At 31.7% G+C, this 17,849-nt stretch overlaps 2 protein-coding genes across 2 annotated transcripts; one reads left to right on the forward strand and one right to left on the reverse strand.

Moving 5' to 3' along the window:
• Nucleotides 1–232: 232 nt before the first annotated feature.
• Nucleotides 233–4,425, reverse strand: LOC133198673 (rRNA 2'-O-methyltransferase fibrillarin-like). The gene is made up of 3 exons (XM_061334709.1): nt 4,398–4,425; nt 2,301–2,414; nt 233–538 (listed from the first exon to the last, which is right to left on the reverse strand). Exons 2-3 carry the CDS (start codon nt 2,412–2,414, stop codon nt 323–325), a joined length of 330 nt encoding a protein of 109 aa, XP_061190693.1. The 5' UTR covers nt 4,398–4,425; the 3' UTR covers nt 233–322.
• Nucleotides 4,426–8,329: 3,904 nt separating this feature from the next.
• On the forward strand, nt 8,330–17,743 carry LOC133198139 (gastrula zinc finger protein xLCGF3.1-like). The gene is made up of 3 exons (XM_061334282.1): nt 8,330–8,459; nt 8,605–8,774; nt 17,735–17,743. Exons 1-3 carry the CDS (start codon nt 8,330–8,332, stop codon nt 17,741–17,743), a joined length of 309 nt encoding a protein of 102 aa, XP_061190266.1.
• Nucleotides 17,744–17,849: the final 106 nt, after the last annotated feature.

Consider the following 17,849-nt stretch of genomic DNA (forward strand, 5'->3'; position numbering starts at 1 on the left):
ATTTACAACATGATAACTAGTTATCATGTTGTAAATTTTGCATTTACCTCCCCCTAGTAAATTCAAAATTTACAACATGATATTATGAAGTCTTCGGCCACAGAAACGACAAGACAGCATAGTGTATAGATCTTAAAAATGAAAAAGCATTCTAAGCGATAAAACGTCTTTGTGTAAAATATGTATGGAATGCTGTAATTGCAGCAAATATATTTGGCAAGGTCAAGAAGAATAATTCTTAAAGATCTTTTATTCTTTAATAATTAATCAACAATCGCACACCATTTCCTTGATTTCAGACTTCAGTATTATTTCACATTCATCAATCCCAGTCTCTTCTGCCTCCGCGGCCACGCCCACGCCCGCGCCATCCTCCGCGCCCTCGTCGACCACGCCCCCATCCACCCCATCTATCCCACCTATCCCATCTGTCTCGGCCCCTCCATCCACCTCGTCCCCACCTACCGCGACCTCTTCCAAATAAACTGGAACCAAGGACTCCGCCCATCACAGCACCCAAAGGATGACCACCGGTCAACTGAAATAAATACATTAAATTTTGACTAATTACAAAACTACGAGTCTACAGTAAATTATACTCTCAAAACCATAATAAAATAACAAAACAAACACTTTAAATAGGATGATTTTTTTCACACCTGTTATTGTCAAGCTATCACGCCCACTTGCAAAGGATTTTGACACGTTTTAAATTCGCAAAAACACTGTTGCGTTTGAAAGAGAAATTGTTACACTGTTTCCTTCGTTTTTTAAACTCGCCCAATTTTTAATTCGCCCCCCCCCCTTTCGAAGAGGGTAAAAGGAAGAAAAATTAATTTCCCTGTATGCAGTTTATAAACCTGAAGAAGAAAAAAAGCAAGAAAGAGAAATACACAGTTGGTATATTTTAATGACTTCGTTATGAAAGAAATTTATTCTTATATATGTTGTCGTCTTTCTGTACCCGTATATTTACATAATGCACACAATTTACGCATAATTATAATTTACATGAGCAATTAAATAATTCGGAGTACATAAACAACCGTTATATTAAACACAGTCATTGAACTGAATATTTTAAAAATAATTTCAAACATTCATTTGCAATACAAAAACAGGTTTGTTGTTTTGTTTTGTTTTTTAAATTTTGAGAAGGGGCAACAGAAGTGTAACTGTATATAGCACTTTTCTATCTGATGGAGAGGAAAACGTTTTTTATAGAATACAAAAAGGAATTTTACTAAGGGCTAACTATAGGACATTGTCTACATTCTGTTTTATTTCGCAATAAGTTATAAATTGTTCAATCTCCACAATCAATGACCTATTAGCAGTGCTACGCCAGATTCAAAATCTGGTAGAGTTCCGAGACCGAACAATGGTGAGGCGCGGTTAAGGTTTTTGAATGTCCCGCTTCTAATAGAGTTTACTATGTAGTAGATAATCATTGCTTCCCTTTTTTAAATGTTCAACCATGTTTTTCACGCTGTTCCATATGATATACCTTATACATGACTGAATTTCTTTTTTTCCTACAAGAAAATTGTCATAATCATATATACAGTAAAAAAATATTTCATTGAGAGGAGGATCGTGTGCTAACACTTACTCAAGAATAAAATGATGAAATAAGAATTTTCTCAATATGTTTAACTACAGGGAAACCTTATATTTCATTGGCACAGAAATTACTACGCTCCGATTCCAGTAGGTATCCCAAACCACGCATGAGACTTTTACTCAGGGTCATCAAATATACTTCAGTCCTTTTTATTCTTTCCAAAACAAACACAGCTTGACTACGTGTATTTTCATTTCCAATATCACGGACATACATAATTCCTTGACTTCCGAGTCCTGTTTCCGTGAACCTGACCTTGCCCAAATTAAATGCGGACACAGTCATATAAAGGAGTTTTGTTTCAGCTACTAAAGCTTTTTTTTTTCCATTTCAAAATAATGAATGAGACATGATTTTCTTTAACAATTTTGACAAGGCCTTCGACTGTGGAGTTTATAGTCTCTGCGATTCTTACTTTAAATAGACAAAAAGGCAGCTGGACAAGTAAAAGAAGGTGTTCGCATAAAAAGTTTTTGTCCGTAAGCAGATACTCACCCCCCCCCCCCCTTCGATCTTTGGAACATAAAATGTATTTTCAAAGGTGTATCCAAGTTCCGTTGGGGTAAAAAACAAAAAACAAAAACGAAAAAAAAAAACAAACAAACAAACAAACAAACAAAAAAAAAAAAAAAAAAAAAAAAAACAACAACAACAACAACAATTAGAACAAAAATACCTGGTGCCCGAGTGCTCCTCCAAGTAATCCACCTAAAAGCCTCCCACCTTGTGACGTCACTGGGGTTACCAACAGGAGACAGAAAATAAGACAGACGATCGGCTGTGTCCTCATCTATGGAAGAAGTATAAAATATACAATTAAACTTCTAGAATCTAGAATACCATGAATATGTTTGAGTGAGTTTGAAGTCTCAATCCTTTTCTTTTCAATTACAATTATCTCGAATCCTAGGTTTGTAGCAACCGCTAATGATAAAACGCCGCTAAATGATATGAATATCATAATGTCATAAATTAGTGCATTAATACGTAACATTCTCAAACGCTTAATGATATAATTCTTTCATTAAGCGTCGATTTAGCATTAGCGGTTGAGAATGTCTACTATTTATGCAATAATTTATGACATTAAGCTTGGCAATTGCAACGCTTAATGGTATTTCTATCATTAAGCGGTGTTTTATTTAATTATCGTTAGCGGTTGCTACATAGGTTACTTTTTTACTCGTGACCAATTGAGATCTAGATGGCAAGGTTTGACTAAATCACAGGCCTTTGTATCGCTTTAAATAAGCTGACAAAACTTGGGGGGGGGGGGCAGTTTTTATAACTCCAGTTTTGTCAATCGAATTAAAACGATCCAAAGGCCTTTTCTGAAAATCAAACTTTATGCCCTGGTACTTTTGAAGTGAATGTCGGGTTCTTAAAAACCGTAGTCCTGTCACGGTAGGCGTTGTCATGATAACGGTCCCTCACTGTTCAATGGCCCTAAGTCCCAGGGCAAATGTCTAAATTCGAATCCCTTCACCAGCAAACGTCGGCGTCTCATTTGAGTGAATTAAACTCGTAAGGGACGTTAAGCAGCGAACAATCAAATAATAAAACAATGTAGCTATAAAATGTACGTAGGGTTTTCCCCAATTTATATTATTAAAAGGAAAAATGAAATTATTCGTTTTAAAAAGCGTATTAACAAGTGCTTTACCTTTTCTATAGCTAGCAAGAAAAAGTTCTTTTTTATTTTACAAATAAAGTTCCTACATTTGTACATGTTTATGTATGTGCAAAATAAACATTAAACTAGGGATGTCAAAATATTTATTTTCCTCACTCGAACATTCGATTGCATTGTTCGAACGATAGTCGACTATTCGGAATATTTTCTGAAAATACAATCTCAATGGTATATAGCGTATTTATGACTCAAAAACCCTTTTACTTAAATTTATATAAAAGTAACATCAGAAATGTCTATATTACGCATAGATATTCAGAGGCACCTAACGTAGGGATACGATTTTGAAATGATCGAAATAGATATACACCCGTCTGGCAATTCTCCAAAATGTATGATCATGCATATGATGATTTTCCGTAAATCACATTCATAAATTGGTCTGTACAGTCAGTTTTTATTCTAGTAAGCTTAGAGAATTGTAAGCATGGTATTTTTAAAGCTTATAGAATAAATTGGGGAAGAGGGATGGGTAAACATACACTATCCACACGTCAGGTGATATTGTTAAATACTGTTTGTTCAATTAATGGTTGCCCCAGCTATCAAACTTTCCTTATAATGTATATTGTTTTAATAATTATCGAAGTTTCCAAACTTCACGGCTATGGTGTGTTCCCAGCGTTGGAACATTCTTAGAGGTATTAACATATAATTGGTACAATGGTTTGAGATCAAGTTCAATTAATAGTTTTACAAACAAGTTGCATAATTCATTACAAAAACTAAAAGGACAGTAATTGAGAAATAATTATCGCTGTAGTGAAGCATTTGTCATTACGGTACTTTCCATATGTACATTGAAAGTCAACAGATTTTGTTGTGGAAAAATATTTATCAACTGTGATTGCGTTTGAGCTCTAAATCGTCTGAGGACGTATATTATATAGTTTAAGGAAGGACGCTTTTTCAATTTTAAGACGAGAATTCCTTCTCTTTATCACCCCCTTTTCTTGCATTTCTTTTATATTCGAATGTCGTTTCATTATTCGATCGTCGGTCCATTCGACTGACAGTCGATTATTCGTTGACATCCCTACATTAAACCAGATTGTATATATATAAAGTTTATATACTTACTTTGTCTGTTGGGACAGCTTACACCAAGTGAAACTACATTGAATAAATGGGCTGTTTTTATAATAATATGTAGATTTCGTATAGAGGTGAAAAGGGGCACAAATCTATTTTTTTAATTAATATCAAAGCCAGTCATATTTATCGATGACTAATGATCAATAAATGGGTTAGAATTGAATAGTGATTTATTATTTCTTATTAAAATATTTGTTACGTAGATACAAGTATGATATGTGCTGTTGCATATTTCATAAAGATCAGCCTGTCAATTAAATTGATGGGAGCGATTATCAGTGACAAGCACTAATTAGCATTGAGTTTTGTGGTTATAGAAACGAATTCAATCATAGATCAATAGGATCATATGCATATAAAGGGCTTATGTATTTTTACACAATATAAATGATAAAATTTTGGGTACAATTTTATATTTCAAAATGAAAACCACATACACACACGAGAGAGAGAGAGAGAGAGAGAGAGAGAGAGAGAGAGAGAGAGAGAGAGAGAAATTCGTTTTATTCATTGTTTTTTCTACTTAGAATTAATTCTACGTTTAATTCTGTGTCATCCCAATATGTTGCACGCATTTTTTTGGCGAAACATTTTCAGCAATACAACTAGTAGAATCCTTGTGATATTTTCACAGAGTAACTTTTTCGTTTCGTAACATTTTTCGTAATTTCGTCACATATTCATGATTATGTTAGCAGAATAACAAAAAAGCAATATCATTGGGATTTCGGTAAATTTTCTCGATTTATGAAAAAAATATCGCAGTGACATTGATGCCCCGACGTGATAATATATTAGGGACCTTTAAAGAATCTTTTCAATATTAATTGATCTATATATAGGGAATAAGTTCGTACCAAGTTAGCATAGAGTCATTTTGTTAAGAAAAGGACCCCCCCCCCCCCGATATTGACCCCCGGGCCCTTTCTACTTTTTCCTCATAAATTATCTTTCAGTGTCATATTTGTGAATTATTCCATACCATCAATTTGAAAAATTATCTAAAACTAACATTTTGTAGACATTTTTATAAAATGTGTTTAGGTAATTTTTTGAATTGATGGTTTTTATCACAAATATGACATTGAAAGATATTTTTTGAGAAAAAAAGTTGAAACTGCCCGGGGGTATATCGGGGGGATGGCAGTGGGGCTAGGGATACTGTTCTCAAGCACCTGTTTTGTTTTTCAGAGGCAGGGGGTCAGGGGCCGCCATGAGACCCCCTGTGGGTCCAGGGTGAAACTCCCTTAAAGCCTCTGAATAATAGTGATTTTAACTTGTATTTAAGTCACCCCCTTCCCCCGTTTTTCACCCCCACCCACCCACTCTCTACCATCGGCGCATACATGTCTGAAAAAGGAACGAACGACAACTCTGCATAGGAGATTGCCCCCACCCCCAAAAGTGTGATGTACTGAAAAATAATTTTACCTACAGGAAAAATATATAAAAGCATTCTAACCTCACCCAGCTCACACATATTTTTATAGTAACAATCACTACAGGCTGAGTACGTGGTACATGTAAATCGAGCAACTTCCTCCGGGATTTTTTAAGCCGTTCTAATTTTTTTTTATTATTTACAGGGCTCCTCGCATTTCCAGTTTTAAGAATTTGGCTTGATTTGGCGGAATTATTATCATTGCTACATTTTTTACATTACTTGTAATTCCTATTTTCATTGCATTTGAAAAAAAAAATATACAGTTGCAGTAAGTATATGACTACGATATCTTCTATTTGTTTAATACCCCATTCTTCATACGGTGTCAGGAAGTCGAATATGAAATACTGACAACTCTCATCCACAGGCGCTTGTTTCATACAGTATGCTAGTTTAATACTTATATAATAACACAAAGTATCCATTTTCTAGACCAAAATATAGGTCACAATCCTAATCCTTCAGTATCCAGGTTCCCGCAGGTAAAGTAAGAAAGTACATATGAGGTTGAAGAAGGAAGATTCTGCTAACCATTTCATGCAGGGCTCGACATTAACTTTTTTCCCTACTTGTCCATTCGGACAAGTGACCAAGACATTTACTTGTCCGAACTTCAACTTCACTTGTCCGAAAATTGTTCAATAAAGATACAATACTGTCAATTTGAAAACTAAGATAAAGTCCATTACATGTGATTGATTCGTGATGTTATTGATAAATACAACAAACACCTAAAAACAAAATTTTATCTAGACTTTCTATCCTGACAACAACATAAATGTTCACAAATGAAACTGTCAACATCAAACAGAATCTAGACTTCGTAACTCGCCTTTGTAGTAGAATGCAATTAATGAACTTCAATCCTGATCGAGTGTGAACTCAATTACATAGCGATCCATATCAGGATCGAAGTTCATTTTTTATGTACCGCTTCCTTCTTTTACTAATGAACTTTCAACAGTCGTTCTTTTTATTATTTGAAGACTTCTTTACATTAAAATGCACTTGTCCAATCGGACAAGTGCCCAGCAATATTCACTTGTCCGTATTTATTTTCACTGGTACCGGACAAGCGGACAAGCATTAATGTCGAGCCCTGTCATGTCTGTTTTTTTTTTTTACTTTGGCTAGATTATAAATAAAAAATAAGGGGTTGGAGTTGGTGACCAACATTTTGGTCTTCAAAAAGATTCATATTCTGTGTTACATTATTCTACATGTTCTATAATATCAGCGAGATCCGTAGAGACTAAAAATTTTGGTCTGGTGTCGCTATGGATCGCAGACCAGTGTCACGTAATCTCATTCGGGGTTTCGTGCCAGTACTTCGACCGCTTGTTTCGATTTATATGGGCTGAAATGAATTAGCTGTCCACTTCAACTTTTTGCTTTGGACATCCTTTTAATTCCCTATCACCATAAAACTTTCGTTTCTTACCTCTGAAAGGTTTAAATCCATCAAAATATAAAGTTTTTGATATTTCATAGCAATAAGCTATTCGGTTAAACCTCCGATGCTGAAGCGTTCCAGCAATAATCTGCTTCAATACTTCTTACTATGGTTCATTTCTATAGGAAATAGTAGTAGAACGAAGAACAATGATAAATTATAGACATTACTTGGTTCTTTGAAAGAAAAAAAAATGGAAATTTAACATGGAACTTTTTGAGCGGTGTCGTTCAAGTATTTGACAAAATTGTCATCTATACTAACAAGAACAGCATTTCTGTCCTTTCATTTATCAAGTTACCTTTCTCTTTCTCAAACTCTTGTTGCACCAGTCAATAGTGTTTATTACTTTATATTTACATTTCCAAATGTTTTCTCTTATATAACACTATTGAAAGCAACGTGTATATATATCCATATAAACACAGGTTCCTCACGTCATAAATGTTCGACATAATTTCTCAGTGACATCATAAATGGCCTATGTGCAATCAGTAGATCAAACTCATGCTGTTGAGGTTACATTTCACGCCCTTCGGGCTTCATGGTATTTGATCTCATAACCAACCCGTATTTATATCCCGACAGATGTTTAAAAATGATACCTTATTTCTTAAATATTTACATACAGTTTAATTTTCTTTATTAAATCCATTGGAATACTACAACATTCAATACTCTGTAAAACACATGAAATCTTGTCACTGTGAGGTAGAATGCACAGTAGGAAATATATGTATTTTCAATACTATAGGAACACCAAAATGTATATTGTTTTGGCTCAATTTGATTTAAAAAAAATACCCTATTAAATTACTGTAAAAGTATTACAATTGTATGTTTAAAATAAATTTGTTATTATTTCCCTGGCAATATTCATTTGGATTATTTAACTTTCCATGTCACAATGGCTCTTACATTTATTAAGCATACCACCTTTGAAAGGCACTAAATTCATAATAAAGATTAATGAAATTAACAATTATGAAGAGAGAAAATTAGAGAATGCTATTTGTTGGCATGGCCAGGTGCTGTATAGGACAGATGACATCCAAAAATAAGAATTCAATGCTCAACTATTTTGATCATTCCGTCAACCAAGGAATCAAAAACAACCATTTTCTTGAGCCTGGTCAAGAGTTTCATTTAAGTATGGATTATATTTTTTAGCCTTATGCCATTTGATTACTTAGAACTAGAATATATTTCTATGTGTTTTGAATATTCCTGAATTCATACACATATGTTATTTGTATAATGGATATTTGATTAATATTTTGTTTTATATGTTGTAGAGATGGAAAATGGAAATAAAGAGGAGAGAAAGAGGTACCGCTGCAATATGTGTGGAAAAGAATATCTAACAAAACAGGGACTGAATCTTCATCTTCCATCACACATGGGGATAAAACCATTTATGTGTAGTTATTGCAACAAAGGTTTCTCTCAAAATGGAGCTCTGAAGGTAAATATTTTTAACTTTTGTAAATATTTTTGTTGATGATGTATCTTTTTGGAGATTAATTCTTGAGATAAATTGATTCTTTCTTTAGAATATGGAAAAGATAGGCTTAACTTTACTTAAAAAAAAAGATAAAATTTAAAGTATTGAAAAAATGATCTTGTGAGGGCAACGTAGACGGGTTGGTCAGAGTATGTAGAAAAAATCTTTTTTTTATTGTTGTCCTTGGTTACATGTAGTGTTTTATTTCTTTATCATTGTTGCAAATTTTACATAATGCATGTGATGTACCTGTTGGAAAAAAATCTCCAGAACAATAAGGCTATTTTTTTTGTCCATCCATTAGAAATTAAGAGTGAAATGCTTCATTTCAGGTCCATATACGAAAGCATACAGGAGAAAAGCCATTTAGCTGCAGTGAATGTGACAAACGTTTTAGTTGTATGTTCTATCTGAAGGCCCACCAAAGAACGCACACACACAGTAAACCTTACCAATGTCAACACTGTGGGAGTAAATTCACGCAGCTCTCTTCCCTAGGAACTCATGTAAAGAAAAACTGTAGAGGACTATTTATGTAGTTTTGTTCATTTCCAGTTTTAGTTTTGCCACCAAAGATTTTTAATTTGCTCCCACTCTTACAAAGTTCTGGCTCCATCAGTTAAAATTATTTAATTTTCATGAATATTTGGATAAATATCTAGATATAATGATGCAATAACTTTAACTAATTTAATAATTTTTTTTATATAAGACCACTTGTATTAAAATACAAATTTTTGTAACAACCTTTATCTAGAGATTTATTTGGTTTTTATAAGTGAAAATTTTTTTTCACAGACTTTCTTTATTGTGGTATATTTAAAATAATACAAAAATATATGAGAATAAAATTTTCCTGAGTAGACAGTTAAGCAAAGTTACATTCAAATTAAGTTTTCTTGAATAAAAAGTGATATACAGCAGTGTTCTATTTATTAAGTATTATGTTTTAAAGAGGTGTTAGGCTAAATAAAGAAATATGTGTGGTTCTGGTTACACCTCCAAACAAATTAGGGTAGGTAGGTAGGTTTTTTTTTTTTTTTTTTTTTTGAATATAATAAACGTCGAAAATATCATTGAATGTTCTTGAATTAACTATTGGTGAGATAATACTATTGCTTTCTTTCAAGTGGTGATATTTGTAACTGACAAAACACTTATACTGCGTGTTGAAACGATGTTGTCAAAGAAGGCCACCATTGCTGAAACTAAAATTAATACCGGAGCCAATGAGGGAAATCAGGGAAAATTCTGGAAATTTGAAAATTGTCAAAAAAAAGTTTAGGGTTGGGGGTATAAAATAGGGATGGTCGGGTAACTGGAACCACACATATTTTTTTATTTGGCCTTATGCATAATTGCATTACATATTTAAACACCTGAAAATTTGAATTCCACCAGTGTGTGCTCTGGTTCGTCAGTTGTTCAATAGATGATCTGGTTGTTCAGCTGTTCTGTATGATATTCATCAGAGTGATAATATTCTTTATGATGGAGCCATGCATTTGTAAAAGTGGGAGCACATTAGAACAAGTGTCTTGAGATGTCAGATGGTATACTTAGTAAAACTGAAATCATTTTTTATAAAAGTTTCATAGAAATTCATGCAATGCCATACTGAACTAAGCACAACTTAGAAAAATCTTTCACTTATCCAAGTGTCCTAAGTATGGATGTTGAATTAATGGCCAGGACAACCCCCTTACTTTAACATATCCTAGCTAAATGACCAACATATTTACTGTCTTGCTATGATAGTCAACTGTAATAAACTTTGTTTTGGTACATGTTCAGTTTCAGAATCTCACCAAGTCATTTTTCATTGCTTATCATTCAAAATGTTAATCCATAAATTATTTAATTACAACAGAGTTATACTGTGAAATTTCTATTTGCAATTGTTGTCAGATAAGTTTGCTATTTTTCAAACATTGCAACAAATTTTCCAGTTGAACACATGCAAATGTCATACATTTTTTACTGATACATAAATATTGACAATTTCTTCAAACTTTGAAAAGTTAATGGCACAAAAGTCTGGTTTACATTGTACATAGAATACATTCAATGGTTAATTACAAGCTTAATGGAGCTTTTTTTCCTGTGTCAAGACAGGTTTAAAATTCATAAGAATTTATAATTTTCCTGTACTACAGGCTAATTCAGAACATACATTTTTCTGTTGAGCCTTGATACAGCAGTTATATTGTACCAACATATTAACAGTAAGCATGTTCTTAGCAAACACCCGTGTAAAATGGGGTCATATTTTGCAACTAAACAAAACTACTTAATGAATTTGAACTTATAGATATAAAAAGTGAAGTGTTTGTTTGCTTTCTTATTTTCTACTGTGATTATTTGTCTATGGATTTTTCTGTGCTTGGAGTATTAGTATATTTATTTGTTTAAAACAAATGCTCTGAGATTTTGTATAGAAAAATGTCAAATGATATAGATTTGGTGTAACCACTGAAACAAGCTAGAATACTCATATTTTGACATTTTCTCAGTATTTTATGAATTGCTTTTTAAAATTGAATTTGTATAAGTGCAAATATACAAAGATTTTATATATTTGGGAGGTTGTGATTGGACATGTTGGACATCTTTTTATTGAATTTTTTAAACTTAAATACATTAGAAAATATATGTATTATTGTTTGTACATCAGCATAATATTTATTTTTCTAGGATTTGTCTTTGCATTTAAATTTTCTGGAGCGAAGCTGCTTGTTATTTGTCTCTTCTACATTTATTATTTGGAAATAATTGTGTCTTATTTTTGAAAACAACTTCATTATATTTTAAATGTTGAACACTAGCATTAGATTATTACGGTAGGTGCCAGGCAGAAAAAAAATATTTTATCTGGCAGCCGCCAGATTAGTTATCTGGTGGCCACCATATAATTTCTGAAGGCCACCAGAAAGTTATCTGGCGGCCACCAAATAAAAAGATCTGGCGGCTGCCATATAATTTTTGGCTGCTGCCAGATAATTTTTTGGTTGTCGCCAGTTATTTATATTCCGTAATTACGGAAGCCTTCATTAAGAACTTTCAAGAGAAAACTGTTTGGGCAGCAAATTTGTATCAAAACATCATCATTTAGAATATTATTTAAATGTATCAAATGCCAGTAATTTAGTCCATTGTTTTGCGGCAATGTAGTAAGCTTGTTCCCAAAAAGTATTTCAGTTTAATGAATATTACAGTATACAAATATGTTAGATGTTGGCAGTAACAAAACCATTCTGACTGAATCTTATTATCTGTTAACTTAAATATATGATGTTAACATATGATTTTTTGCTAGTCATTTTCTTTTTTCTAGTCATTCAGAATTCATTGCATGTCTTAAGTCTCTGTTGTTTATATGGAATTGAAATACTGCATTAAAAAAGCAAATAATTTATCAGTCATACATTTTCCTATAAGGAGGGCTTTGACTATTTCTGTCATGTAATGACCTCTTTTTGTGTATGTTATTTATGACTTTCTTTTGGTGTTTAAAATGCTTGTTCTGTGCTGTTTTGAAGATTTTTTCAAACCTTCAAATATCAATTAACTATTCTCTGTATAATTTTAACAAACCATCGGAGCCAATGGAGATTGATTTTGTGTTGTTGCCCATACACACAAAAATTCATATTGAGACATTTGATTGATTTTCATCATCAGTGAGTATTATTCTTGAAAGAAATTTTTTTTAAAAAATCCAATAATGAAAGGCCTTTTTTGTATTCAAGCCACATTTTGAAGTCAATATAGACATTGTCTGAAGTGTTTTTGTGCCATAGATTTATAGTAGTTTATTGTATGTTCTTGAGTGTCTCATGAAAGTTAGTGAGTGTGAATTACCGGTTTTGTGTAACATCAACTCTCTTCATGACTGAGAATATGATGCTTTTTTGTTTACAGGTATTATAGATTTATTTCAGTTACAAATCAGACACATTCCTTTATTACACCTTACTTATAGATAGAATTTTATTAGATACAATCAATGTTTTCCACCTTCTATCATTTTTTAGTAGAAGACCTTCATGACTATTTTTAGAGATCGAATTGCATTAAATTCCTGAATAATCACGTTTATGTTTTTGCCAATATTACAAAAATGTTATAATGAAATAGGTAGTAAATGCCTCTTTTGAAACACACTTTTTTGTGTTTAAGTTTATGTAGAACATATTCTACGTATAGTGAGTTTAGATATTTTGTTTATGTAGTCCAGTTGCTTTTTATTATACATTAATGTAGTCATATATACGTAGTCCCTAAAAATATTTCATTAAAAGAGGAGATGAAATCATTCACTCATGATCAGTAAGCCCTTTTGACTGATGTTGATAAAGATATTATAACTTTGTGAGGTTAACATTCTCCTTTCACATAAGTTTTTTTGGACATAAATCCCTCTCATTAACTACTAGTTTTGCTTGTGTTGCGATTGTACCGTAAAATAGTGTGTATTAGGTAAACTATTGCCATATTTTTCTCAATAAGTGCCCATGCACTATAAGCCCCGACCAGTAATTTTAATCTGAAAGTTCAAACACCCTATTGTCCACTTAATCTTTAACTTATCTTTAAAAAAGTTACAGATAAATCCTGCGGGGGAAAATCCTTGTCTTTTTAAGTGCATGTGTCCATGGGTGCCTCCTCCCTTTTCCCAGAAGAAAAAAAATGAATTTAAAAAACTGTTTCCTCAAAAAGACGTTATAATTACATTTAAATGAAATTTTTATATAATCTCTTTTTTCCATTTAGCTGAATTTTTTTAATTGATATTAGCTACCTTGATGTGCTCATTGCGATAAATACGGTAATTTTTCACAAACTCATAGTAATAGTGTTTTCTCATACTTTTTTTCTATACTTTGTTCGCTTTTTTTAATCCAATGTAAGAGCTTTTCATAGATATTTTTTTTTATTTATATACGACCTTATAAGTTTGCTTTTGCCTACGATGCGTACAGAGAGTTGTTAGTGATCATAATTCATATTTTAGATGAATGTATGCTACATTAAAATTTTACTTTAAAAGGTTTTTAAAGGTTTTGCTGCTTTTATTTTCATAAAAATACATATAGTTGAATACACAGACTGATTTACAGGTATTAATCGAAAAAATGGTTAAAATATATGCAGTATAGAAGCAAACAAGTCCCTTTCTTAAGGAGGCTGGTGGGTCAACAAATTAACCATCAGATATAACTTAATTTTTTAGGTATGATATCTTAAGCTGTCAACTTTCGTTTGGCAAAGAAAAAAATCATAAATTTTAGTTTTAAAATTTTATCATTTTTATATACTAGTATCTTTATATGGAGCTCTTCTTCTAAAGGAGATCAATATAGTCTGAAAATGGCCACAACCCCCCAGCCTTCTTAAAGACTGCATTTATTTTTCCGAGAGAAAACGTTAAAGATGATTCCTGCTAAAATATGACAACTGATAGTGAAAAATGAGGTCTTAATAGAGTTATCCAGGAATTTAGAGTCAAATATTAAATGTTTGTGTTTTATGTGTTTCCGGTTTAGATCCAATCAGTATCAAGAACACATTTCGAAATCTCGCTTCGTACATTGGATGTTTTTTTGTTGCAGGTATTTTAGTTGTATAAACAGAAATGCATAGAGAATCGGACATATAAAGAATTGAGCTATTACATTTAGAAATTGCTATATGAAATGAAAATTCATAATTTTATTCAGCATACATCCAATGCTTTAGGATAGAAATAGTCTCTCCTAAATAAGAAAATAAGTATGAATAAATAAAGTGAAAATATGTGTGCTGAAGAGTCTTTGTCTCATGACCCAACTTGCATGTACAATGTACGATGTATCTAGTGAACACACATCTACTGTAAAATCACTTTTTATCGTGGGGTCAATTTTTTGTGTTTTGAGGAAAAATGTATGTATGTTCGAGGGAATCTGATTTCGTTGTAGAAGTGTAGTGTTGAATTTGAATTCATGGGTCTTTTCATACCAAGAAAACAACGAAAATAATAACTAGAGCAAAGCTCGTTGCAAAGCAATGAGTAGGTCTTCCCCCCGGTTTTCAGTATCACTGCCTGTAAGATAGGCTTATGCTACATAGATCAAACTTGAACACATAATTCATGTAGGGATGAACACTATAGGGTTTTTCTTACTGAAAATCGATATTGCACTACCGAATTATTATTTTTTTTTTTCAAAAAAAAAAAAAAAATGAAAATATTTATATACCATTACCAAAATTTTACCGAAATATCATTAGTTAATCGGCAAATTAATGTAAAGCATTTCCAAAATTTCTTCCATAAACCAGTTTGTATTGTTCCAACCTGCCCACCGGGAATTGGAAGTTGACTTTGAGATGGATAATTTTTATGAATATAATAGATATCAACAGTCGATTTTAAACTGTATTAAAACGCTTAATTTAATTGTCAACATAAAATTCATAAATTGGTTTTCATAAACTACTTGAAACCTGAGGTGGAAATATAATACTGGGGTTATGTCCAATCTTCATAAACAAAGTCACTATATTTCTGGATGCAGTGGCGACGAACTTTTTTCCAACCTCAATTCGGTATACGGTAATACCACATTAAAGCTTTGCAGTCTAATGCTCGTATCGTGTTGTTTTTGTCCGTATCTGGTGATGTTCATTAACAGAAAGGTATTAGATGGGTAATATAGAACTGGACATTGAACTTAAGAGTGAAATGCTTCATTTAAAATTTATTGTATGATATATATACATGTAGGATGTCCAATGATTTGTTGTTGGATATGATTTTTATCCAACGAGTTGTGTGTTTTGTATCCCCGAGCCTTTATCATATGTTCTATGCATTACTATCAATGTTTTACACTGTGGATATGAAAAAAATATCCAATGAGTGATATCCATGGGATAAATGGGTAAACATGTGATAAATAATATTCTTTCAGAAACGAGAAAGAAAACAATTTTCGGTAATGAGAAAACCAGTTTTCAAAATCATCGTTAATGCAATTCAGCCGAACATTACCAGACTTGCTTTCGATGCCGGATCAGATGGATATTATCCGAATAAGTAACTATGCATGTGAAAAATTATGAAGCAAACGAGGAATGCACTTATTAGGACTTGCTTCATATGCTTGATCTTCCATCTTATTTTAACAGGTTAAAGTTTTATGTCGAGGTCAGTTCCAAAGTAACTATAAATTCTATGATGGTGACTACACTTGCATAGAAAAAAATATGTGAGCATTACTTTATTATACAAATTAGGAAGCATACTATTCTATGAAAAATAAAATCGGAAATAAAATGAGATTAAACATTTTTATAAATAATACTTTGTATATAATCAATAAATAATTATTTGAATGTTGCACCTTTACACATTTGATAATCATTTTGAAAAATACATACAATTTTACAATACGTAAAATTTTTAGGGTCATTTTGTAGCATACATAATGTATTTTGCACAGTTTCAGGTCATAAACACATTAATGAATTCAGTCTACTATCAAATAATTTTTAAAACTATTGATATTTTGCTTATATTATACTTTCATGTAAATTAGTTGAATCTGATTCGACGAGAAAGGTTTGTTAAAAAACAGTATTACCCGCTGAATGATGAAACCACGCCCTCCAGCGTAGCAACAGTCAACATTGCTTTACGACGGGTGATATTCCAAAATAAGTGACTGCGCAGAATTTATGCGCGCAAAGTTCACTGTTATGTTTATTTGTATAGACATTCAGTATAATATAATAAATATTGCATGTAGTTGAGTGTAAGATTAAAAATTTTTACCCCTCGAAAACCATGGTCAACCTCGGCTGCGCCTCGATTGACAATGATTTTCTTGGGGTGAAAATTTTCAATGTTACACTCAACTACATGTAATATTTATATATTGTGATTCAGCATTTCTAAATCGGCATGAAAATTAAACGGCATACCTTACTGTTAGTATATATATGCACCTTAATCAATTAATAGAACAAATGCACTGTACTTGTATTGTTACCTACTCGTATTTCTATATTCAAATCAATCAATTCATCGTTTTTTTTTCTGTAAGAGAGGAGAGTGAAAATATAATTCCAAAACCAAGCAAACATTTTTACTGTTAATGAAACACAAAGGTATTATTGCAACATCAAAAATGTAATTCTAAAACTAAGCAAACATTTTACTCTTAATGTAATGCATATACAAAAGGTATTATTGTGTCATCAAAAATATTTTCCTTTAAAGATTGATTTCAGATGTTTATTCTTTAGGATTGACATAATTAACCAATAAATTAAGTCGGAAGCAAATATTTGAAACAACAATCAAACTCTGTTTATATTAATTAATTTCGTCTCTCGCTAAACCCGTTAATCAATAAAGGTTAGCTTTAAAATGCCATGCTTTTAAATCCCGGAATTCGAGCAGATCTTTTCATACCTTCACATCCTTTGGAACTAAACAGTTTTCTGTATACAATGGAAATACAGGTAATTTCAGTATTCTAAAGTGTTAAATAAATAAACACATAATATAATAAATAAATATATAAATAAATAAAATAATAATAAAAAAAAAAACATAAAGAAATAAATAAAAAAGTTAATTTAATAAAAAAATATTTTTTTTAGATAAAGTATCATAGAAAAAGAAGTGCATATTTTCTTTATTTTAAAACTAATATGTTTGAAAAAAGATGATTAAAATAGTTATTTTTTTTTATGCTTTTTATTTTTGTTAACAAAACTGCATATTGCCATTTGTTTGAACTTACAGATACAATGGCATTCGAAATAAGAATATGAGATAAGTTTAGGGAATAAATTGTAATGATTATTCTTTTATTATCGTGCTTTCTAGTTGTGACAGAAGTTTCATTTTTTTTCTTATCTGTTTGTAGGAAATATAATTCAACCATTATGATTTTTTTCTGACATTAATATTTCATTATATTTCAAATACACATTACTTGACAATTAACTTTATTTAAGGAGTGAATCAAAATGAAGACTGTC

The sequence above is a fragment of the Saccostrea echinata genome, unplaced genomic scaffold (genome assembly GCF_033153115.1).
Source record: "Saccostrea echinata isolate AGI-Se365-2 ecotype Australia unplaced genomic scaffold, CSIRO_AGI_Sech_v1 ptg000033l, whole genome shotgun sequence".
NCBI classification, from domain to species: Eukaryota; Metazoa; Mollusca; class Bivalvia; order Ostreida; family Ostreidae; genus Saccostrea; species Saccostrea echinata.